The 24,970-nt window shown below is 38.0% G+C and overlaps 1 protein-coding gene and 1 pseudogene across 2 annotated transcripts; one reads left to right on the top strand and one right to left on the bottom strand.

The window, feature by feature from the left end:
• Nucleotides 1-6,589: 6,589 nt before the first annotated feature.
• On the top strand, nucleotides 6,590-7,183 carry LOC144255059 (transmembrane protein 126A pseudogene; annotated as a pseudogene).
• A 10,950-nt stretch (nucleotides 7,184-18,133) lies between these two features.
• LOC144255140 (mannose-binding protein C-like) lies at nucleotides 18,134-22,516 on the bottom strand. Of its 2 annotated transcripts, none has more exons than XM_077799237.1 (5): nucleotides 22,439-22,516; nucleotides 21,212-21,399; nucleotides 20,700-20,816; nucleotides 19,493-19,561; nucleotides 18,134-18,857 (listed from the first exon to the last, which is right to left on the bottom strand). In XM_077799237.1, the coding sequence occupies exons 2-5, from the start codon at nucleotides 21,384-21,386 to the stop codon at nucleotides 18,484-18,486; spliced, it is 735 nt and encodes a 244-aa protein (XP_077655363.1). In that variant the 5' UTR covers nucleotides 21,387-21,399; nucleotides 22,439-22,516; the 3' UTR covers nucleotides 18,134-18,483. The 2 variants fall into 2 exon arrangements, with proteins under 2 accessions (XP_077655363.1, XP_077655364.1); XM_077799238.1 differs by having other exon boundaries at nucleotides 21,212-21,424; nucleotides 22,439-22,460.
• Nucleotides 22,517-24,970: the final 2,454 nt, after the last annotated feature.

The raw sequence follows: 24,970 nt of genomic DNA, 5'->3' as shown, positions 1-24,970 counted from the left end.
CTTCCATAATTTAGCTACTGTGAATTGTGCTGTATAGATATTGATGTAGCTGTGTCACTTTAGTATTCTTATTTTAGTTTTTTGGGGAAAATATCCAAGTGTGGAATAGCTGGATCATGTGGTGATTCCATCCCTGGTTTTGAGGACTCAACAAACTGAATCAGCATCCACATATCAGAGAAAACATTTGGCCTTTGTTTTTTTGGTATTGGTTTATTTCACTTAGCATGATATTCTCCAACTCCATTCATTTATCTGCAAATGCCATAGTTTCATTCTGCTTTAAGGCTGAATAATATTCCATTGTGTATATATGCCACAGTTTCTTTACCCATTCATCTATTGAAGGGCATCTAGGTTAGTTCCACAGATTAGCTATTGTAAATTGAGTTGCTATAAACATTGATGTTGGTGTGTCACTGTAGTATGCTGATTTTAAGTCTTTGAGTATATGCTGAGGAGTGGGATAGCTGGGTCAAATGGTGGTTCCATTCAAGATTTTCTAAGGAATCTCCATACTGCTTTACAGAATAGTTACACCAATTTGCAGTCCCACCAGTAATGTATAATTGTACCTTTTCTGATAATTGCCATTCTGACTGGAGTGCATGTTCTATTGTCTTCATGTCTCATTTCAGCCTGCTGTTCATTAACCAATACAACATTATAACATTAACTATGAGCAACTTAGTTTACAGTGGTATTTGAAATAGAAAAGATCCCATTAATGTTTCTATCTAACAGTGTTAAAACTAAAAGGCAAAGTTTACCTTGTGGTTTTAATAAATTATATTTTAATTAAATCTTGGCTAAGAAGGGAGGAGAGTGGTTTGTGGGTTGGGTTGTCCAGAAGGACTATACCCATCAATATCCAGTTTTTCCTGACTCTGCAAATATCTGGAAGGGACAGAACTAATGTCAGACATAGTAAAAAGGAAGTAGGTCAGTCTATAATCCCTCAACTTTATCTCATATCATCTGGGCCACTTGGCCTTCAAGCTCTTCATCTAGATTGGAAGTCCCATCCCAGTGCCACTGCCTCTTCACAATCTTCCATGTTGATGTCCTGGGTGGCATCTTGTACCAAGCTCTTGCCAACACAGTAGATCTAACCAGCAGCTGATTAGATGAAAGATCATGGATATCTACAGATTTGGCAGTGGAGAAACTGAGTGCAGAGTAAAAGAGTAAATCCTTGGGTGTTTTGGCAGAGTCTTTTGTCTGAGAACAGGAATGTCACTCCCACTATAGAGCACATGATAGTATTTTCTCACCTGAATCTTGGAAATACTCTACTGAGCAAAGCATTTGCTAGAGTATTCAGAGGAATGAATGTCTAGATTCTTTTTGTCTGGGGAATCAAGGTATACAATTGGAATATAGATTCTGCAAGAAGTCTGATTATCCACTAGCTATGGTAGCTGCAGAGGATCCTACATCAGATTGGACAATTAAGGAGGAAATTTATCCTTCCTGGGACCTGTACTATTTGGAGATGTAGATGTTGAAGAGTTGTATGGTGAAAGTACCTGATGATGTGAGACTAAGTCTTGCTGACCCTGAGCATCAGTAGGAGATGGTAGAGTATGACACTGATAGTTCAGTCTTTCAAAGTTCTCTTGGTTTCATGTTGAATTTTCATATCAGCCAAAGAAAGTCTTTCTGGACAAGGAGACAGGGAATATGCCAGTAGAAGTTCAACACTAGACTTAGCAAAATATAATGTTGTAACATTCATTCTGCAATGGATATGATGGAAAATCAGAAATGCTGGAAGTTCTAAATATTTCGAAACCTGTGATTAGAAATATCCTTTGCACTATAGTGAAACAATATAGTAAGAAAACCACCAACAGTCAGAAAGAAGAAGAAATAATGTATGATGCTGAAATTAAGGTACAGACTTTGGAATAAAAGGGGGAATAGATCCAAGCACAAATATCAAAAGCTAAAATATATTTACAAGTACTATAGGCAACTGAAGATTCACAGTGATTTCTGTGGTTGTACTGAGTGTCAGGTTTGAATATAAGAATTCTGGCTCAAGAGTAAGGAATTGGCATGTTCTCTGAGAGAAGAGATCATAAGTGATAATGTAGAAATAGGTGGTAGAGATTTCCTCAGTTAGCTTTTCATAACTATAATAATATATCTGACGTGTCCATATTAAGTAAAGAAAGGCTTGTTTGGTTCACATTTCTGGAGGTTCAAGCCCAAGATTCAGTAATTCCACTGGTTTGGGCTTCTAGCTAGAGCAGTACATCATAATGGAATCGTACAAAGCACCTCCCAAAACTGATATCATGGGGTCAAGATACACACACACACACACACACACACACACACACACACACACCACATTAGGGAAGCATTTCCAAATCATAGCAGAGATCATTTTGATGAGCAGGCAAAGAATCCTGGAGGAAACTGAAAGTTATTGCAATGTCAACCATGTGGAATTAATGATTTAAAGGAAAATCAATGTATCATCCACATTATAGAAGAAGAGAAAAGCCCATTGGCAGATTATTATTATAAATTTAACCAGATTGAGTGAGCACAATCAAAATGGTAAGTCAGCATCTTCTTTATAGAATAGGAAACAAAGTGGCTGAAGTTTGTGAAGAGGTGGCAAGTATGTTGGATATTTAACTGTCAGGATAGATCATGGATAACAAAATAGGCAAAGAGTTCTAAAGCAAATAACCAAATGTGCAATGAAAAATAAGAGCTAGAATTCTGCAAAAAGAGGAGATGAGAACAGGGTTTCATGGAGATATAATTGGAGGGAGTAAATATGAAACTATGTCCTACAACAGCATGTCCCAGAGCCTCAAGTTCACCCCTGGAGTGCATGACTTCAGGTTATGGCTGGTGGAAAGCCTTCCTCTGTGACTCTTCCTGGACAGCTCGCTTTCTCCAGGTCAAGTCTCTTGAATGGTTCCATTTCACAAACATGGTAGTCCCATACTCAACTCTGATGGAGTGATGAGAAAGAATGGACAAGACACTGAGCACACCCAAGTGCCATGAATTGATGTGTAATACCATTTTTGCTTACATTTGTATTTCTTGAGCTCCATCATGTGTTCCCATACCAACTGCAAGGGATGCTGGGAAATGCTGCTTCCTGTGCACCTAAGAAAAGGAAATGTCACTGGAAACAAATTTGTTTCCTTCATATTTTATCTGAAGGTATTACTCAGGGAATTTTGCTCTTTGGAGGCAGTGAGCATAGAAACAGAGGATGGCCAGAATGGGGCTGGGTCAAGGATAATTGTTTATTTTTTTTTAACATTTTTTTGGTTATCAATGGATCTTTATTTTATTTATTTATATATGGTGTTGACAATCAAACCCAGTGCCTCAGTGATCAAATAGGACTCTGGACCCCTGCAGTGGTAGAAACCCAAAGCCCACAATTCTAGGTCACATAAGACTCTGAAGTGGCTAAGCAGAATCACCTATCAGCACCACTGCAGAACTCCAAACTGTGCTCTACTCCCATGCAGGTCATTCGGCTGCTACCTACCCAGCACACAAAGCCATCACCCAGCTACCCCACCTCACCAGACACTGCTGTGCTGGAAGCAGACCAACTCCAACTTGGATAACATTTCTCGCCATATTTGGTGGGGGCAGCTCTGTGCTCCCAGATTGAATCTACATCTGGCCAGGTACCAGGTATCCAACTGCCCCATCCCCCCAGCAGCAATTTCAGCATAGTGACCACTCAACACAAAAACAGCTCCCAGTTGGGGAGGTGTGCAGTGTGAGCAGGGCACCACCCACCTGCTGTGAGCCTGTGTGTGAGAGGTCCAGCATGTGGGAACTGCTAAGTGATGGGGATGGGCCTAAATTTAGAGCCCAACGGAAAGACCAGGATCTGGGAAATATCCAGGCAAGAAAGGGAGACAATACCGGGTGCAAAAGTCAGAAGAGTGGTCCCAAAAAGAGACCCTTGTGGTGTAGCCTCCCTGCAGAGACTGGAAGGTGGGAATCCTTGCTTCTAGATACCCTACACCAAGATCAGTCTTCCCATCCTGGTTACCTACACCATACTGAGGGCAGAGACACCAGCTTAAAACACACAGCCTCACCTACTGGATAAGAAGAGAAAGAGAAAAGAAACAACCTCTAAAACTAGTAACAACCCTGTTTTCTTCTTTGGAATATTTTTTTCCCTCTCCTCCAGCCCTCACATCCTCAACATGTGTAAACCCAAGAACTTTGCATGAAATAGGATTTTGAGGACTGAGTCATCTGAATAATATAATATAGAGGTGTTTTATATACCCTCCATTTTTCTTTTTTCTTTTTTTACTTTTTTCTTTCTCTTTTCACTTTTTCATTTTTCTTTCCCACTCCAAATTTTACTATTTTAACACATATATATTTAGATATATTATAACATATATCTAAATATATATGTGTGTTCGTTTTATGTCCTCTACTGTCTTCCCACTTACTTATCTATCCTAAATTACTTCCTGCCTAGTCTCTTGCTACTAACCCTCTTCATTAGATTTCTCTTTCACATTTCCTAAGATATATTACCTCTATACCCTCACATCTTTCCCCATCAGCATTCCGTCCTACACCCAACCCCAGTTCATTGTCCACCATCGAAAAGTGTAAATTTTATGAAATTACTGATTATATTTTAGATAATAATTGAATCCAACATTTCTGTACATGGAGACTACACTATAAATGTTTTAATAACAACAAATTGTTCATAGGTGATATATTGTTGATATTGGGATCTGTTAACATTGACTTCTCCACAAAGGAAGGATCTTGGAACCCTACAAGATCACTACAAACCTATAGGGTAAAAACAATAACAACCCTACCCACAGAGCTGGAAAGGAAGACACACAAGCAACATGAAAAGACAAAAGCAACATGAAAAGACAAGGGAAGAAAGTGCCACAAAAATAAAGACACCACATCATTAGAATTATTGGCAGGCACAGCAGAAAAAAAAATTACAGAGAAAGAATTCAGAATATACTTTGTTAAAATGTTCTCTGAACTCAAGGAAGATATAAGAGAGAGACTACAAACAGTGAAAGATCACTTTGACAAGAAGCTACATAAACAAATCCAGGAAGCAAAAGATCACCTCAACAGGGAGATAGAGGTTCTTAAAAAAAAAAAAAAAAAAAAAAAAACAGAAATCCTTAAAATGAAAAAAACAGCAAACCAAATTAAAAGCTCAATTGAAAGTCTCAGCAACAGAGTAGACCACTTAGAAGATAGGACATCAGATAATGAAGATAAAAATATATAATCTTGAAAATAACATAGACTGCACAGTGATAATGGTAAGAAACCACAAGTAGAATATTGAAGAAATATGTATATAGCATAAAGAGACCAAATTTAAGAGTTATTATGATAGAGAGAAGCATAGAGGTCCAAACCAATGGAATGAACAATCTATTTAATGAAATAATATCACAAAAATTTCCAAACATGAAGAATAAACTTGAAATCGAAATTCAAGAAGCCTTCAGGACACCAAAGTACAAAATCATAAAAGATCCACACCAAGGCACATAATAATGAAAATGCACAACATACAGAATGAAGAGAGAATTTTGAAAGCCACAAGAGAAAGGAAAAATGTTACATATAGGGGAAAACCAATTAGGATAACAGCAGATTTTTCAACACAGAGCCTGAAAGCTAGAAGATATGGAACAAAATGTTTCAAGCTCTGAAAGAAAATGGGTGCCAACCAAGAATCTTGTATCCAGAAAAATTAAGCTTTAGATTTGAGGATGAAATAAAAACCTTCCATGATAAACAAAAGTTAAAAGAATTTATAGCCAGAAAACATCCTTGGCAAAATATTCCATGAAGAGGAAAAACAGCAACAACAACAACAATGAAAATCAGCAGAGGGAGGTAGTACCCTAAAGGAAAAAGTAATCAAAGAAGAAAGTCAAGTTAAATAACAAAAAAAAAAAAATATGGATGGAAATACAAACCATGTCTCAATAATAACCGTGAATGTTAATGGCTTAAACTCTCCAATCAAAAGACATATGCTAGCAGACTGAATTTTAAAAAGACCCAACAATATGATGACTCCAGAAGTCTCATCTGATAGGAAAAGACATCCATAGACTGAAGGTGAAAGCTTGGGAAAAATCATACCACTCATATAGACTGTGGAAGCAAGCAGGGGTTTCCATCCTTGTATCATATAAACGAGACTTCAAGCCAAGGTTAATCAAAAGTGATAAAGATGCACATTACATACTGCTCAAGTATGTACACCAACGAGACATAACAATCCTAAATATATATGCCCCAAACAATGTTGCAGCTATGTACATCAAACAAACTCTTCTCAAGTTCAAGGGTCAAATTGACCACAACACAATAATATTGGGTGACTTCAACACACCTCTCTCACCACTGGATAGATCTTCCTAACAAAAGTTGAATAAAGAAACTATAGGTGTCCGCCGAAGATGGCTGCACTGGGAGGAATGGAGTAAAGGTTGTATCTTAAGCCCAGGCATGTTAGAAGAACTGGGAAGGCACCTGTTGGGAGGATAGCAGCAGGGTCAAGATGGAAAACCATAAACCACATGATACTATCAAGGAAAACTCAATTTTTGATGTCATAGCCAGAAAAATTGAACTACTATCAGAAGCAGAAAGGAATCTTCTTAAACATGGATCCAAAAATATTGGACTTAATGCTACTTTCTGTGGCCTAATAGCAAACAGTCTTTTTCGGCGTGTCTTGCATGTAACAAGGGCCTGAATAGATGCTGGCTTACCAATGGCAGTGCTCCCATTTTTGATAGTAAAAGCATCTTTCAGAGGTTTTTTAAGTTTACCTTCGAGTACAGGTGATTTAAATTGTGAAACCTGTACTGTGACCACAGGTGGACTTGTTGGATTAGTTTTAGGAGGTCTGTACCCTGTTTTCTTGGCTATTCCTGTAAATGGTGGCTTAGCAGCCAGGTATCAATCAGCCTTGCTACCAGAGAAAGGAAACACCTTAACTTACTGGATTAAAATTACTAAGCCTATCTTCAGAAAAATGTTATTTCCCATTTTACTTCAGACTATGTTTGCAGCATACCTTGGGGCTAGACAATATAAAGTACTTATAAAGGCCCTTCAGTTACCTGAACCTGGGCTAGAAATTCTCTGATTTTGAGCAAATGTGTATACAAAATAAAATTGTAAAGATAAAAAAAAGAAGCTATAGAACTCAATAATACAATCAATAACTTAGACTTAACTGACATATATACAATAATTCAACATGCATCAAGAGGATACACTTTCTTCTCAGCAGCACATGGATCCTTCTCTAAAACAGACCATATACTATCCCACAAAGCAACTCTTAGCAAATACAAAAAAGTAGAGATACTACCATGCATTTTATCAGATCATAATGGAATAAAATTGGAAATCAATGACAAAATAAAAACTAAAATTTCTCCATCACCTGGACATTAAACAATATGCTACTCAATGAACAATGGGTTACAGAAAATATCAAGAAGGATATTACAAAATTCTTAGAATTAATAAAAACACAGGGACAATATATTGAAATCTCTGGGACACTATGAGAGCAGTACTAAGAGGAAAGTTCATTGTATGGAGTTCATTCCTAAAAAGGAGAAAAAGTCAACAAATAAATTACCTCACAGTATATCTCAAAGCCCTAGAAAAAGAAGAACAAACCAACAGCAAAAGCAGTAGAAGGCACGAAATAACTAAAATTAGAGCTGAAATCAATGAAATTGAAACCAAAGAAACAATTGAAAAAATTGACAAAACAAAAAGTTGGTTTTTTGAAAAAATAAATAAAATTGACAGACCCTTAGCTATGCTAACTAAGAGAAGGAGAGAGAGAACTCAAGTTATCAGCATGGATGATGAAAAAGGCAATATCATAACAGACACTAAAGAAATACAGAGGATAATTATAAATTACTTTGAAAACTTATATTTCAATAAAAAATAAGATATTGAAGGCATCGACAAATTTCTTAAGTCATTGCCCAGATTGAATCAGGAAGATATATAAAATTTAAACAGACAAATATCAAGTGAGGAAATAGAAGATGCCATCAGAAGTCTACCAACCAAGAAAAGCCCAGGACCGGATGGATACTTAACCAAGTTCTACAAGACCTTTAAAAAAGAACTAATACCAATACTCTACAATCTATTTCAGGAAATAGAAAAATAGGCAGCAGTTCTAAACTCATTTTATGAGGTCAATATCACCCTGATCCCCAAACCAGGCAAAGACACATCAAAGAAAGACCAATATCTCTAATGAACATACATGCAAAAATTCCCAATAAAATTCTGGCAAATCAAATACAAAAACATATAAAAAAAGATTGTGCACCGTGATCAAGAGGGATTCATCCCAGAGATGCAAGGTTGGTTCAGAAACACACGGAAATCAATAAATTTAATTCATCACACCAATAGACTCAAAGATAAGAATCATACAATCATCTCAATAGATTCAGAAAATTATTTGACAAAACACAGCACCATTTCATGTGCAGAACATTAGAAAAACTAAGGATAACAGGATCATATCTCAACATCATAAAGGTTATCTATGCTAAGCCTCCGGCCAACATCTTTCTAAATGGAGAACAATTGAAAGCATTCCCTGTAAAAACTGGAACAAGACAGGGATGCTCTCTTTCACCAATTCTATTTAACATAGTTCTTGAAACACTGGCCAGAGCAATTAGACAGAAGAAAGAAATTAAAGGGATATGCATAGGAAAAGAAGAATGTTTAGCACTATTTGCTGATGATATGACTCTATGCCTAGAAGACCCAAAATGTTCCACCAGAAAACTTCTAGAATTAAATGAATTACTAAATGAATTCAGCAAAGTAGCAGGATATAAAATCAACACCTATAAACCAAAGGCATTTATGTATATCAGTGACAAAGTCTCTGTGAGGGAAATGGGGAAAACTACCCCATTTACAATAACCTCAAAAAAATGAAAAACAAGATACTTGGGAATCAACTTAATGAAATAGGTGAAAGAGCTATACAATGAAAATTACAGAACCCTAAAGAAAGAAATCAAAGAAGACCTTAGAAGATGGAAAGATGTACCTTGCTATTAGATAGGCAGAATTAATATTATCTAAATAACCATACTTCCAAAACACTATACATATTTAATGCAATTCCAATTCCAATGGCATTCATTATACAAATAGAAAAAGCAATTATAAAATTTATCTGGAAAAATAAGAGACCCATAATAGCTAAAGTTATCCTTAGCAGGAAGAGTGAAGCAGGTAGCCTCACTATACCAGACTTTAAACTATACTACAGAGCAATAGTAACAAAAACAGCATGGTATTAGCACCAAAACAGACTGGTAGATCAATTGTACAGAATAGAGGACACAGAGAGTAACCCACAAAATTAAAATTATCTTATATTAGACAAAGGTGCCAAAAACTTGCATTGGAGAAAAGATAGCACCTTCAACAAAAAAAGAAAGAAAGAAAGAAAGAAAGAAAGAAAGAAAGAAAGAAAGAAAGAAAGAAATTAAACCTGTATTTCTAATCATGCACAGAACTCAACTCAAAGTGGATCAAAGACTTAGGAATTAAACAGAGACTCTGCATCTAAAAGAAGGAAAAGTAGGCCCTAATCTTCATCATGTGGGCTTAGGTCCCAACTTCCTTAATAAGCCACCTATAGAACAACAATTAGAACCAAGAATCAATAAAAGGGTTGGAATCAAACTAAAAAGTTTCTTCTTAGCAAAAGAAACAACCTTGAGGTGAATAGAGAGCCTACATCCTGGGAACAAATCCTTACCTCTCACACATCAGATAAAGCACTAATCTCTAGGGTATATAAAGAACTCAAAAAGCTAACAACAACAACAAAATAACCCAATCAACAAATGGGCCAAGAACCTGAACAAACACTTCTCAAAAGAGGATGTACAATCAATCAACAAATATATTTAAAAATGCTCATCATCTCTAGCAATTAGAGAAATCCAAATCAAAACTACTCTAAGATATCATCTCACTCCAGTCAGAATGGCAGCTATTATGAAGACAAACAACAATAAGCATTGGTGAGGATGTAGGGAAAAAGGTACACTCATACATTGTTGGTGGGACTGCAAATTAGTGCAGCCAATATGGAAAGCAGTATGGAGATTCCTTGGAAATATGGGAATAGATCCACCATTTGACCCAGCTATCCCTTTCTGTGGGCTATACCCAAAAGACTTAAAAACAGCATACCACAGGGACCACAGTCACATCAATATTTATAGCAACACAATTCATAATATCTATACCAACCTAGCTGAACCATGCTAGATGCCCTTCGGTGGATGAATGGATAAAAAAAAATGTGGCATATATACACAATTGAATTTTATTCAGGAATAAAAGAGAATAAAATCATGGCCTTTGCAGGTAAATGGATGGCATTGGACAAGATAATGCTAAGTGAAGTTAGCCAATTCCAAAAACACAAATGCTGAATGTTTTCTCAGATATAAGGAGGCTGACTCATAGTGGAGTATGGAGGGGGAGGATGGGAGGAATATATGAATTCTAGATAGGGTAGAGAAGGGGATTAGCAAGGATGGTAGAATGCGATAGACATCATTACCTAGGGTACATGTATAAAGACACGAATTGGTGTCCACATAGTTTATGTACAACCAGAGATATGAAAAATTGTGCTGTATACATGTAATAAGAATTGTAATGCATTCTGCTGTCATTTATTTTTTTTAAAAAAATCAATAAAAAAATTTAAAAAAGAAACTGAGATCCCATAATCCATCAACAACATATCTATTTATTCAATTGCAGTATACAGGTAGAGGAATAACAAGTTTATTATTCTTTATCCCCATAGGAAATAAATTTATCAACTAGAATACAAAAAAAAATGATTGCTGTTTTTCCCAGAACTTTTGAAAGATGGAGAGAATTATTAAAGTGGAATCAGAAAATAGTGATAACAATGATTATTTCGGCCATCTTAGTATGCAGAAGATGCCATGAGGACAATAAGGGCAGTGAAGAGAGGGTTGGTTCAAGGGTTAGAAAGTCCCGGGAAGTCCACAGACTGTTGGAATGTGGTTCCAGCATGGAGTGAACTAAATAGAAGAAAATTATTTGTATGGATTTCTGTATGTATTTAAACTGGTTTAAAATGTCACTTTTAACAGAAAATCCATCATTATTCCTGGTCACTTTTTAGAAATTCAGCCTAGCAGATTCTACTCCCAATCTGTTGTTCAAGTCAGTTCACTGCTATGCAACTCTTAGACTGAGATCAGTTAAATGCCAGGCAAGGATTATGAAATGTCAACACAGTGCCTGCCAGTACCTGTCTTCTTCATGATATTCATAGGGGAAACTTCAGTGACAGGTTTATATTGTGTTATATGTTATTTTTCCTGTAAATTTCCTCTTTTGGTGTGTGGAACACTTGAGAACACACATTTTTTTGAAATGACACTGTATAAGTCAAGAGTTAACACAGCCTTTGTCCTATTTGTAGAATTTGACCTTGACCTTGAGTTCACTTTCTAGATCTGTTTGCCTGGAATACTGATAAAGGTGCAATGTCAGCTGTGTTACTGAACAGCTGTGCACATGGTAGAAATGACCTTTGTGAACTGCCTCTAACTGGGAGCACAGACTAAAGTCAGGATATCAGTTGGAAGCCATAGACCTATAATTTCCAAAGGTGTGGTGGTTCTTGGAACCCACATGTCCCTTAAGGAGACCTGGAAACTTCGCCTGTGAACCTGTATTCATATTAATTCCTGTCAGGGCTGAGTGGCTTTAAGCCAGGGTCACTGCTGAACTTCTACTGCACCTACTTGTGTAATTCTAACTCTGTCACATCTTAATTCTTTCAAGAGGAACAGAAAATTGCTCCTGGATTGCTGTCTCAATCTCTGACAGGCTCCTCCCACTGCAGAACAGGGCTCACAGCTACTCTAATGGCAGGCTGTGTTTCCTTTCTATTTCCTATTTCCTATTTCCTATTCCTCTAAGTGGATCCAGTGCCAAGACAATGTATATTGAGCCTAAGTGCATATTCGAGCTAAGAAGATAACACCTAGCCATCATTTGTAAGTATTTATGTACGGCATTCAGTATTCTAAACTTTTGCTACCAAAACAAAATATTAAAAAAATAAAGTGAATCCTGAAATGAACATAAGACTATAGTTATCAAAAATATCCTTGGATTTCTAAAATATTTATATTCATCAAAACAGTCTCATACTGTATAAAACTGTAAATCTGAACATTTAAGAATCTTTTCCTGATAAAATTTCTCTTGAACTTCTTGTAGGCATTCATGTTCCATCTGAGAGGTTGACCGAAAAAGACATCTTCAATTTTGTGGAGTACACACATCCCCCCTGGTCTATGGCAGTCACATATGAGGTGCTGTCATCCTTACTTGCACACTTGGACCTGCTGTTACCAAGGCATTTGGTTGTTTCATCATAAAATAATTTGGTGGTTCCATTGTACAATATCCCTTTTAATGTTCGGGTCAGAGGCAGGAAGGGGAGCTTAATATTGTGCAACAAGTTTCATTTCAACTATTTGTCTGCCAGATGTGGCAAGGGAGGTTTGTATGTGTGTGGGGGTGTGACTTGGTGTCAATTTCCACCCCTCACCCCACAAGTTAATGGTTTACTGATGAGTATAATAAGTGCTTTTGTTATTCTTTTCATGACTACTCTCCAGTTGAGACCTCTGACAGAGACCACAGTGTGGACAGGGACAGAGAGGCCAGATGAGCTGCTGGGCTAACAAATATGGAAAGCAGCAACTCCTGGGCAGGGAGGGCAGTGAAATCAATAGATTGCAGGCATGAGAGGTAAAGGTATTATCTATGGAATATATAATTGATAAGAATTCTATTATTGAAAACCTGGAATTGAGCATGAGCATAAGCAGGTGCAGAGTTTAAGGGAACACTACAAGTAATCCACACACTAGAACAGAAAGGAGTGGGTCCAAGAGAGGGAAGGACACAGATGAGAATCAGCTTGTTCAGCGCCTTCCTCAGCTGAGGACGCCCTTCATTTCTGCCTGAGAGGGTGACCTCATGGGTCCTGAAAGAAGAGTGACTGACAGGTGGTTACCTTAGAACCCACAGACAGCTTTGAGAGGGAGCTGATCCTCCAAAGGACATGCTCATGTGTCCTTCAGGAGTCTGTAGGTTCTCCATCCAGTCCTGAGGGAAAACCCTCCATGTGTACTTGGATTCGTTCCTTAGGGAAGCTGTAATAAATTTACACAAGATCTGTGGATTCAAACTTTTTGTATTCATGGCATTAAGAAATCTGAAATCAAGGTTTTAGCAGGGCTGCATTCCCTTCTGGTGCTTTGAGGAAGGAAAATCTGTTCCTTGCCTCTTTTGGCTTCTGGTGTCCGCAAACCTTTCTTGGCTTATCTCACATGGGGATGCAGGTGATTGCCCCTGGAGTCTGCAATGGACTGAATGCCTGAGTCCCCCAACAAATTTCATATGTTAAAATCTTAACCCCCAATATGATAGTATTAGAGGTTGGGGCTTTTTGGATATAATTAGACGATGAGAGTGAGGCCCTCCTGTGTGGAATCTATGCCCTTATTAAAGGCACACAAAAGTTCTTTTACTGTCTTCTCATATTCTAAGAATAAAAGAGAATGTTGGCTGTCAGCAACCTAAAAGAAGGTGTCAACAGAACCTGATCATGTTGTCACCCTTTCTTGGACTGTCAGCCTCTACAACTGTGGAAAATAAATTTATGCAGTTATAAGTTATGCAGTCTATCATACTTTGTTACATATTATCTATGATATTTTGTGATAGCAACCCAAAATGAAAATGACAAAGCTCCACCATATAAGTCCTTCTCTCAAGATCCTTCACTTACTCACATCACAGATAATGTCCAGTATTTTGCCATATAATTTACTACTAAGAAGTTCAAGAGATTAGATATGAATATAACTTCAGGGGCCGTCATTCCACGCACTATAGTACTGGTCACATGAAATTGTTTAAACTGAGTGGGTCCCAAAGTACCACTAGTATTCAGCTACTGAGAGGGGTGGCCTGAGAGAGCAGTCCCTGTTCAGGAACAATCTTTTTAAACTTCCTGATGAGCTATATGATAGTGCATGTACAGTTTATGCCACTCTGTTGTCCCCTGTGTTCATCTCTAAACACTGCTTTGTCCATCAGGTACTTCTGCGTATGAAATAGCTCAGTGATAAGACTGCAACCAGTGGAGAAACTTCCCAGGGAGGGGTCTTTTGTAGGCACAGGTAAAAGTGTTAACTTTCTTCATGAAACTTATGATGCCTGCATTCTCCTCAAGGCTCACAAGGGTGGTGATAAGTGGTAAGCCACATGGATACTTCTGTTGCTGACAAAGGCCCGCTTTCCCAACATGGCTGTGAATTCCCATCAGGTCAGTGCTGGAGATCAGAAGGGCTGATATCAGGATTTTGATCAGAGTCTCTCTGTACTTACAGATATTTATGAGATTTAGTGAATGATAATGTGCATTTATTTTATGTGTTTCTTTGCATTTTTTTTTATATGTGTCAGGTTGCTCAAGGTAATGCCTAAAAATCTTTGTGTGTATCATGTTGTTTTGCAGTGTGAGTGGATCCCTGTCCTAAGTGGTACCTATTTTCTGTCTTTGACATCTCTGAATGATACTCTGTTGGATTATCTGTAAAAACATGACATCTATGAGTCATGTTGAGTTGGGTTCAGTGTGAAGAATATGACTCTCCAGGAAAAAGCTAGAAATGGGGGCCTGGCCACATAGCCCTGGCCAGGAACTGGGAGAGAAGAGAGTAGTCAGATAAGCCTGTTTGTCCATATTTTGAAACATTCTGTTATATGGTCTTTTGATTGTTTCTGCCTGGTACTGTGGTCTCTGAAAGCAAAAAAATAGCAGAAATGTCTCAGTGATCTTTCGCTTTTGGACCTTGGACTCAGAATATACAGTGTTTATTGTACTGATTATTTGACTTTGTGTGTGTGTGTGTGTGTGTGTGTGTGTGTGTACATGGGATTTCACCTAGGCACACTTAACCACTGAGCCACATCTCCAGCCCTTTGTATATTTTATTTTGAGCCAGGGTCTTTCTGAGTTTCTCGGGGCTTTGCTAAGTTGCTGAGGCTCTCTTTGAACTTGTGATTTTCCTGTCTCTGCTGGCATTATAGGCATGTGCCATCACACATGGCTCATTATTTGACTTCTAATTAAGGAAATGATGTGAGGTGTTTTGTTGTTGTTGTTGTTGTTGTTTGTTAGTTTGTTTTTTTAAGCAAGCCTACTAGGTCAAATTCCTCCTAATATTATCTGTTGTATTTCAAATATTTCACCCAGGAGACTCTATGCTGCCAAGATTTTAAGACTAATTAACATATTTCCAGGAACATTTTCAGAGATGTTATGATTTTCTCAAGGTTGGCAAATATTAGGATCTGACATATGGCATTATTTGAGGCCTGGCCAAATGTTACTGAGGAATTTGCAGAGCAGGTCTTTGGTCCTGGACATTCACCTAGGCATGCAAAGAAAAATTGGAAGGGAGCTGATTTAAGCATCTAGTTGTGATGTTCTACCACATTACAGGGGACCTACTGACAGAAAGCCCGGTCAGCATGGTAAAAAATATCAGGACAGCTAGTCCTAAGAACCATCATCCCTTCTGTAGCCCAATACCTGAAGGCTACATTCAATACAAGAAGCAGGAACAGAACAGAGTGATGGACATTGGGACTTTACAAGCCACTGAAGTATAGAAAAATTGGTGGGAGGAGAAGTAAGTTTAGGTAAATATGAACTTGAACTTTTTAAAAAGATAAAAACCTAAATCTTAATCACTAAAATAAACAAAGGCAGACTAAGGAACTGGGAAAGAAGGGTCACCATCACTATTTCCATTCAGCACTGTACTGGAGTTGTTAACCAGTGCAATGAGGCAAGAAAAAGGGAAAAAAAGAAAAAGGAAGGGAAGAAGAAAAAAAAGAAAGAATGACATAACTCCCATGTTTTTAGATTACATGGTATCTAGGTAGAAAAACTAGAAGAATTTATAAACTACTAGAATTTTAAAAATAAACACCTTGAGATTACTAAATATAATAGGATCATATACAAAATTACTTATATTTCTATGTGCAACAGTAGAAAATAATTATGAAGAATACATTATTTTTAAAAACCTTTCATCCACCAAAAACAAAATATGTGAAATCACTAAGCTAAAATCTTTAAAACATACCAAGAAAACTGTAGGAAATCCTAGTTAAATGAAGAAATACACTATGATCATTGGAAATTCAGTAGTAAATTGTCAAATCTGCCTAAGTAAATTGGTAGGATTAATGCAGATCTAATGAAAACATTATCGTGTTTTTGTAGAAGTTGAGGAGCTTCACAAAAATTATCTTACATTTTTTTATCTAACAGAAGAAAAAGGCTCGGAGGCTTCCACAGCCACATGTCAGTTCCTACTACATTTGCACAAAAATTAAGATAGTGTGGTGTTTGGCAAAATAATCAACACACAGACTGGAGGAATAGAATAGGACAATAGAATAGAAAGTCCAGAAACAGACCCACACATAATCAGCTGATGTGCAAAAATGAACTACTCCAATTAAGGGAGGGAACATGGTTTTCAAGCAAATTAGTGCTGTATCAAGTAGGTACATACTAAAGACATGTGGAAGGTTTAGCAATATAGCTTTCAAAAAAAAACATATAGAAGAATATCTTCATGATTTGAGAACAAGCAATGATTTCTTAAATTAAGCACAAAAAGCACAACTTTGAAAGAAAACATGTGTAAATGAGATTTTCTTAAATTTAAGAAATTATTTTCATCAAAAGTCAATAATGGAAGTAAGTAAATACTGGAAAAATATTTGTGGTATACATAAACAAAAAATATATTTTGAATGTAAAAGTAAACAATATTTTTATGAATTTAAAAAATATTGTCTAAAGAAACACACAAATGACTCTAATAGATATCTCACAAGAGAGGATGTCCAGACATCTGATTAGCATATGAAAATTGTTCTTCTGGGAAAAGAGATTCAAGCCAGAGGGAGGTAAAAAGCAAAACTTTGCATTCACAAGAATGGCTGAAATTACAAGGACTGTAAGTGCCACCTCTTCACAAGTATGTGTGGTACCTAGGACCGACACAGTTTGCTGATGGGAGCATAAGTTTGTATGGACACTTTGGAAAACTACAGTGTCTACTGAAACTATATGTGTACTTGCCCTGTGACCTGCAGACTCTGCCCTGAGTAGAGAGCCAAGAGAAATTTTTAAGCCATGCATACTAAAACACACACAGAAATGCTCATGAGGATTTTTTCTTAATGGCCCAAATTTATAAGCCAAGTATCCATTAATAATAAAAGAGGTAAACTTATAAGCCAAGTATCCATTAATAATAAAAGAGGTACATAAATATAATGCAATTCTGCATAGAAATGAAAGCAAACTTTTGCTACATGTAACAGTGGAAAAGTCCCACATCTAGGCTTTAGAGTGAATAAAGAGCAAGATATAAAACAGAACATACAGGATGGTTGCCTGTGTATCATAACAAATAAAATTCATGTACGATGGTAGGCTTAGGATAGTATTTAACTTTGGAATATCAACTAGGAGGAGTTGTAAAGGGGCTTCTAGGGTACTAAAATTGTCCCATAGCTTAACCTAGAAGATGGCTACATATATATATGTGTGTATGCACTCATGAATCTGCTCAGTTGAGATTTATGTTCTTTACCTAGTTAGTATCTCATTTAAAGGGAACTAGAATTCAGAAATAGAGCTACATATAAGTCCTCTTGATATTTGAGACTGGCTGAGAAGCCATGGAAGAGGATACTATGGAGATTTGTTACCCTGGAAACCCTCCACCCAGAGAGAAAAGAGAGCACAACAGAGCACACAATGCATTTGTAGTAAGTGGAAAAGTTAACTCATTTTATTTTTGTATCTGAACAAGTAAGTACTTAAACAAAAATATCATAACTTAATTACATGAGATAATCATTGAAAGATAGAAAAATGTAGCATGTTGCTCAAAGTGAACGTTTAAAATATATTATTAATATTACCATGCAACTCCTAAAACTATCACCATTATGTTGTTGTTAGTGTTCATTATTAGTGTTTTGGACTGAAACAGAAATCTGTGTTGCTCCATTATCAGCCACTTCTCATTTCTCCCCTCCCCATCCCATCATTCAATCCCTTCTCCTTATTTTCTGCAATGCTCCCAAAAAGGAGCAACTCCTGACAAGGTGTGGGAAACTGATGTCTTCACCTTCAGAGCAGACTGTAGGTCTTCAGGGTGCAGTAAAGGCACAGGGAGAGCTGAGGGGCAAGTGGCCTCAGGCAGGGAACTCACAGACTGCCAAAAAGGAGGAGGAGCAGGTGACATCATTCCAGGTGCCATCCAACAGCATCTGCACACAGTGTTCCCCAGAGCCAGCGTTGTTGGGCTCACCCTTGTTCCAGTTTTGGTAGATCACTCTCCTCCCTGCCATATCTACAAACTGGCCTTCTTTTTCCTTATCTGTTATGCCTAGGAAGGCAGAGTCTTTGACCAAACTCTGGATGGCCTGATTCTCTTCAGCGTTCAAGGGGGTGGCCATGGAGGCTTGGAATTGGGCACACAGAGCCTTAGCACTGTCAAAATTTCTTGTTTCGCCACTGTTCCAGAAGAACTTCTTTCCAGCTTTTTTGGTGACAGACAACAATAGCACTAAAATGGGAAAAAGTAGATAAAACTAGCTTATTTTAAACTCCTGCCCACTGTATATTTAGGAGTAAATGTTTCCACAGTAGACTTGTCAGATAAAATAAACTTAAATTCAAATTAAACTAGTATATTCTGTTTTTGTTCATTCTCACAACCTTAAAAGGAAGGGACACCCTGGCACACTGGATCAGAAGTCTAGAACACATATAACTTGGAATTCTGAATTCTACCACACCATTAACTGGAGACTAAACAGAAACATCTCAGCATATTAGGCCCCAGTCAGAAAGAACAAGTTTGGTCCCATTGCCAGGTCTAGAAACCAGCATAACAAAGGGGCATAGATACCATTTCCAGTGAGAAAAGATCAGAGTCCAGGATTAGAGTCTCCTAAGTTCAACTGACTTCAGTTGATAAACCAATTTTACCACTTACAAGTTCTATTGTGCATTTGAGTGAGAAATTTAAATTCCTTTTGCCTTCATGTCTACTTGAGGGGGCTTGTGAAGACTTTATAATACCAGAATAAAAGAAATGTCTACCCAGATACTAGAAAATTATATATATTAAATAAATATTCACTGACTTTCACCAGTCCCTCACTTTAAGGTGCTTAAAGAACAAGAGAGAAAACTTACACTTTTTGATGCTTTCCAATTCTGCTTTAAGAGCTGCTCTTTCAGAAGCAGCTCTGCTAGTGTCACATGCTAGAAAATAAAAACAGAACAAAGGGGCATTGTTGAGAAGGAGTCCCAGAACTGTACACATAAGGGGTGGGTACCTTTTTAAAAATAGTTTCTTTTACATTGTTGTATAAACATTGAAGGAAGATGAAAAGTATTAAGAAGCAAAAAGAATAAAAATACTTCCATTTCCACACAGTCCAAAACATCAGTCTTCATCTGATGACTGTTCTAAAGACACCTTTATACACCCATGCACACAGGCACTCCCTGGTTACCTCACATGACAGAAATCTGCAGCCAAAGCTCTTCACTACATTTTTCCCCCAATAAATTGCTAAAAACAAACCTCAAAGGCAAAAAGAAACCTTTGAAGGAATTTTTATTATTTGAGTAAGGAGATTCTGAGGCAAGTTGTGTTTCATTGATGACAAAAATAGCAGCTTCTATCATAAAAAAAAATAAAGGCTATTTTGACGCTCTTTGAAACTAGGTCACATTTGTGACTTATTAGGACCAATACAGTGTGGCAGAAATGGTAATTTATGTGTTGTGAGCTTCAGGAGGCCTTGAAGATTCTATTCTTTCTACAACTTGGAATCTTAAAATTTCTGCTATTTGAACAAGCCCTGGCTGGCCTGTCAGATAAGAGGTCTGTGGCTCAATTAATCTCATCAATCCAGCTGACACCTACATATGAATGAAACCATGGACCATCCATCAGTCGACCACAGACTGGATCAGCTAAAACCAGAATTTCTGTGGCTGACCCACAAAATTGTATTTAAATAACTGGTTGTGTTTTGAAGCCACTAAGGTTTGGTTTGATTTCTTATGAAGAGATAACTGCCATGACATGGATATACTTTCATGGGACAAAAGACATATTAAGTCCACACTCAGTTTTCCTACTTTCTCTCCCTGGGCCCAGGGTATAATTGGTGAGAAAGCAGCCCTGAGAGATTAGTAAATCTGTACTTAGGCATTGGTGGCAATGCCTCGAGGCTCTAAGTAACCTAGAGTGGGCTTAGTGGGCCTTGGGACAAGAAGCAGAGTCAGGCCTCTTCCCTTAAAGTGTCAGTAAAAGGATACCTCCCACCTGATATTTTGGGTTCCAGAACTCTGAGCACCTTTAATTCAATCTTCTCTAGATGGATCTTACCTGGACATGTTCCAGGGTCTCCCTTTTTACCCACTGCCCCTTTTGATCCAGGGGGACCTGGGGGGCCTGCAGGTCCTAACTTTCCAGGTGGGCCTTGCAAGCCTCTGAGCCCTTGACCTGTTGGAAGATAAAGATAACATGACTCATTATTGTGCTTTTGCTTTCTTTTCCCAAGAACTTGATGTGGAATCCATTCCCAGAGAAAGGAGACATTGACTCAGGGCCAACCTCTGAACCCCTGATTCCAAGGACTCAGAGAAGAAATAATCCTCCTGTGTTCCAAGTGGGAGCCTACCCTGAAAGATGCTTTCCTGGACAGGCAAGACAACATATGTCACAAAATGATGGGTGGAGGTCTGAAATGGCAGAGGACATGAGATGCATCTCTGATTTGAGTTATATTATATAGTAGAGAAAAACTTAATCTGCCTAGATAGGACAGTCCTCCTGTTTCCCCAGCCAGTTATATCTGGAAGGTAAAGAGTCACACAGCTGGAAGAGCCAATAGGTACCTGGGTCTCCCTTTTCTCCCTTGGCTCCATCACGTCCATCTTTGCCTGGGAAACCGTTCATGCCTGGAGGAATACAGGCCATCACAGGGCAGGTCTTTTGGACCTCCTCATTGGTTACAGTATCTGATGTCACCAGACTCAGAAGAAGGAGAAGGAATGGTAGAAACAGGAACATGCTCCTCAGCTTACTATGAGATAAGTCAAGAAAGATATCTTGTTTAGTTAAGCAGCCCATAGTTGCCACACATGCCCTTTGTCCTGAAACTTGGGCACAGGCAAAGAATTAGTGGGTGACCCTTTCCTGGCCTCTAGATTGAGTATTTAGAAAAGGAAACCTTCCTTGTAACATTGTTGATTAGTATTTTAACAAAAGTCAGCACAGTGACATGCAGCAGGATCCTTTGAGGACACCACCAGAGCCCAGGCCTCTGGTGTTGCTGCTAGAAGACAGGGAATATGCTTCCTGTGGCTGTGAGAGCAAAACCACTACCTATCTCCACTCACTCATGCCTGTTGGCTTAAGAGGTGGGAAGGCAGGAGAACCAGATGTCTGCAGAAGCTCCCTCATTCCACCCACCTCCCTTTGTGCCATCTGCAACCCAAAACCCAGTTTCATATCTGTGCAGATGATTTCCCTCCAGAGCCACTTAACTCTCATTTATTCAGTTCCAGGCACTAAGTTGCAGACAGTAATACAGAGAGGAAGAGTTAGGTCCCAGTCTCAGATCAACTCATCTGCTAGTCACTAACCTACCCCAGAAATAACTTTTGATTATGCTTTTGATTAGTGTTTTGTCTCCCACAACAAAATATCCCACTAGAAACTTCTCAATACCTTTGCCCAAGCACAGTGTTAGATCCCTCTCTACTTCCCATCATGTTTCCCCTGTATTTTCTGAGTCAGAACCTTTGGCAATTAGACAAACTGCCTCTCTCTCCTTTTTCAAAATCTCTGTCTTCCAAAGCTTTCTTCCAGTTGCTCCTTGCTGGGAAAGCTTAGCAACCCAATCCCATGGAAGTAATGCTCCATGGCTGTCTTTGAAAACAGAGGCAGTCTCCTTTGCAATAGATAATTAAGGAAACTTGATGGTGTGGTTTTCCCCAATATGATTTCTGTCTGTTTGTGCCTCTGCCCATTACCTGTTGAAAGCCTCCTCCAGGTCTCTAGAGTCAAGTTGAACCCCTGGACTCTTGATTAAGGAATGCATATCAACATAAAGGACTTACTATGAGGCTTCTGCACAGCAGGATTTCAGCAACAAAGAAAGTGGCCCTCCAGCTTGGGACTGGCAGATGCCTCAGAACTAGGAAGGAGGCTGGGCTTAGCAACAAACCTTGTGAAAAGGGATAGCCTGGACCTGGCCTTTAACCTCAGATTAATAAATAACTCTTTCTAAGAGACATTAGACTCACCTAAAGAGCATTACCTGGGGCCTCCAGCACAACACTAGGTGGCTCTCTGCTTTAATACAGCACGATCCTTCCTTTGTCAACTCTTTTGCCAGTTCTCACTGAAGAGTTACCACAAGCACAGTTGACAGGTTAGCCATGTCAAGGTCCTTGTCTCCAATAGAGAAAAATACAGATACCCATGAATGTACACTCATTCTTTTGCACACCAGCTGTACACACAAGTGTGCACATATGCACGTACATTATCTGTGAAGGCATGGTAGAACTCTTGCTGCCATTGGACAATGGTTCCTGCCTCAGGCTCCACACTTGACATCTCCCTGCATGTAAATGCCCTCCCTTCAGTGCATGGCAGGCTGGCTCTTTCCATTCTCTTAAAATACACCTATCTCAGAGATTCCTGTCTAATCTTACATAAACTAGTCCTACCCAACCTCTCTGTCCTCTAAGCTTGTATTATTTTCTTTCATATTTACACTTAGAGATACTTACATTTCATTCACACTTATACTGTGTCATATAATAGTCTTATTTTTCTGTTTTTATGCCAAACTTTGACATTTTATCCATTATTAAATGTACAACTCAGTGGCAGCAAGAACATGCAGACTGTTGAGCAACCATAACTATTTTCTATCTTCAGAAAATCTCATCATCACAAACTGAAACTCTTTTCCAATTTGAATAGTCACTGTCCATTTCCAACCCCATCCAACTGCTAGTAACAACTTCCTACCTTCTGTCTACATGAATTTAAGTTTTCTAGGCATCTCGTATACTTGAAACCATACAACAAGTTTCATTTTGTTCCTGACATTTCTTTAGCAGAATATTTGTTTCATATGTGTTGCAGCATGTATTGTAATTTCATTCACTTTTGAAGCTCAATAGCATTTCATCATAGGTTTATTTCACATTTCGGAAAGTTCAGTTTCAATGACTAAAAATACTCAAAATAACTAAATTATTTTCAACATGTAAATGGATAAACTGTGGTACATCATATGATTGAAAGCACAAGGAAAAAAGGAACAGACTATTGACTCATGTAATAACTAGGATTAATCTCAAGAATATTATGTTGAGAAAAACAAATTTAATCTCAAATGTTTACAAGGTATATGATTATTCATATAAAACATTCTTGAAAGACATATCTATACTAATAGAGAACAAATAAGTTCTTGATAGGAATAGAAGCATAGTATAACTATAAAGATTTCTAGTGGGAAGTTTCATTTGGGGTGATGAAACTATTCTGTATCTTGGTAGTTACAAAAGCTTATGTTTACAAAGGAGAGCTGAACCAGAAGAAAAAGAAAAGTATCTAGATAAATAACCACTAAATCCAAACAGCATCTGTATCTTACTGTTGTATTAATCAATCTCCTGGTTTGAATACTTGTACTATGGTATGTTAGATCCTGACATTCATTAGTGAACAATGATGATTGAAAGGCACATGGTAATTTTCTTTATTATTATTTCAACTGCTAAGTTAGACTAAAATGATTTCAAAAGAAAAAAGTTTTTCAAAAGGAGTCTTAGAAATCTGTGAGTGTTGCAAAGACCATCCAAGCTTCCCTTAGAACGCTGTCCAAGTTTCACAATGTGAATAGCCTGTGCAATGGTTTGAAGGTGAGAAAGAGTGGGCTGGCTTCCCAATGGTAACACTATTCAGTCTGCCCAGTTCACAGTGTGAGGTCCCTGTGATAGGAGAGGAGGCTTGCACTGATTGATAATAGGACTTGTCAACTGTGTGAAAAACTCTGGGGATTTTCCCACAGGTCTTTGGAAGCATTCCAGAAGGAAAGAGATGATAACATTTGAATTTTATACAGTTTGTTCTGATTACAGTGTGGAGAAAGATTAGAAGAGAGTCCTAATGGTGAAAGGCTGACCTACATTGAGAATTGATTGAATATGAAGTGATGAACAAGAAGATGTTTTCAAGGGCACACAAGTTTCCAATTCAAATACATAAGCACCATACAATTAAAATTAAAAACAAGACAAAGTTGTGGGAAGCCACTCCTGAGCTATTTAGCATCTTCATGGGACTTGAGCAAAGGAGATTTTGGTTTGGCATTGCAAGTCATTTTATGGCTCCTCCCACTTAATGGATTACACAATGCTGTGACCTCAGTCTTTGCTGGGCTAGGAAATCTGCTCTCCTAGCTCTGGAATTGGGTGTAACCCCTTGGACCTGGACAGCTCATCTCCTCCCTTATTTGGCAAAAGAACATTCTATTGAAAAATCTTTGATGTTGCCCCCATATGAGTAAACCAAACATGGGCTCTCACTTTCTCTTTTTACAGTGTTGAAGCTCAACCCCTAAGGTTGTA

The sequence above is a fragment of the Urocitellus parryii genome, chromosome 5 (assembly GCF_045843805.1).
Source record: "Urocitellus parryii isolate mUroPar1 chromosome 5, mUroPar1.hap1, whole genome shotgun sequence".
Lineage (NCBI taxonomy): Eukaryota > Metazoa > Chordata > Mammalia > Rodentia > Sciuridae > Urocitellus > Urocitellus parryii.
This window is presented reverse-complemented; position numbering and strand designations above follow the sequence as displayed.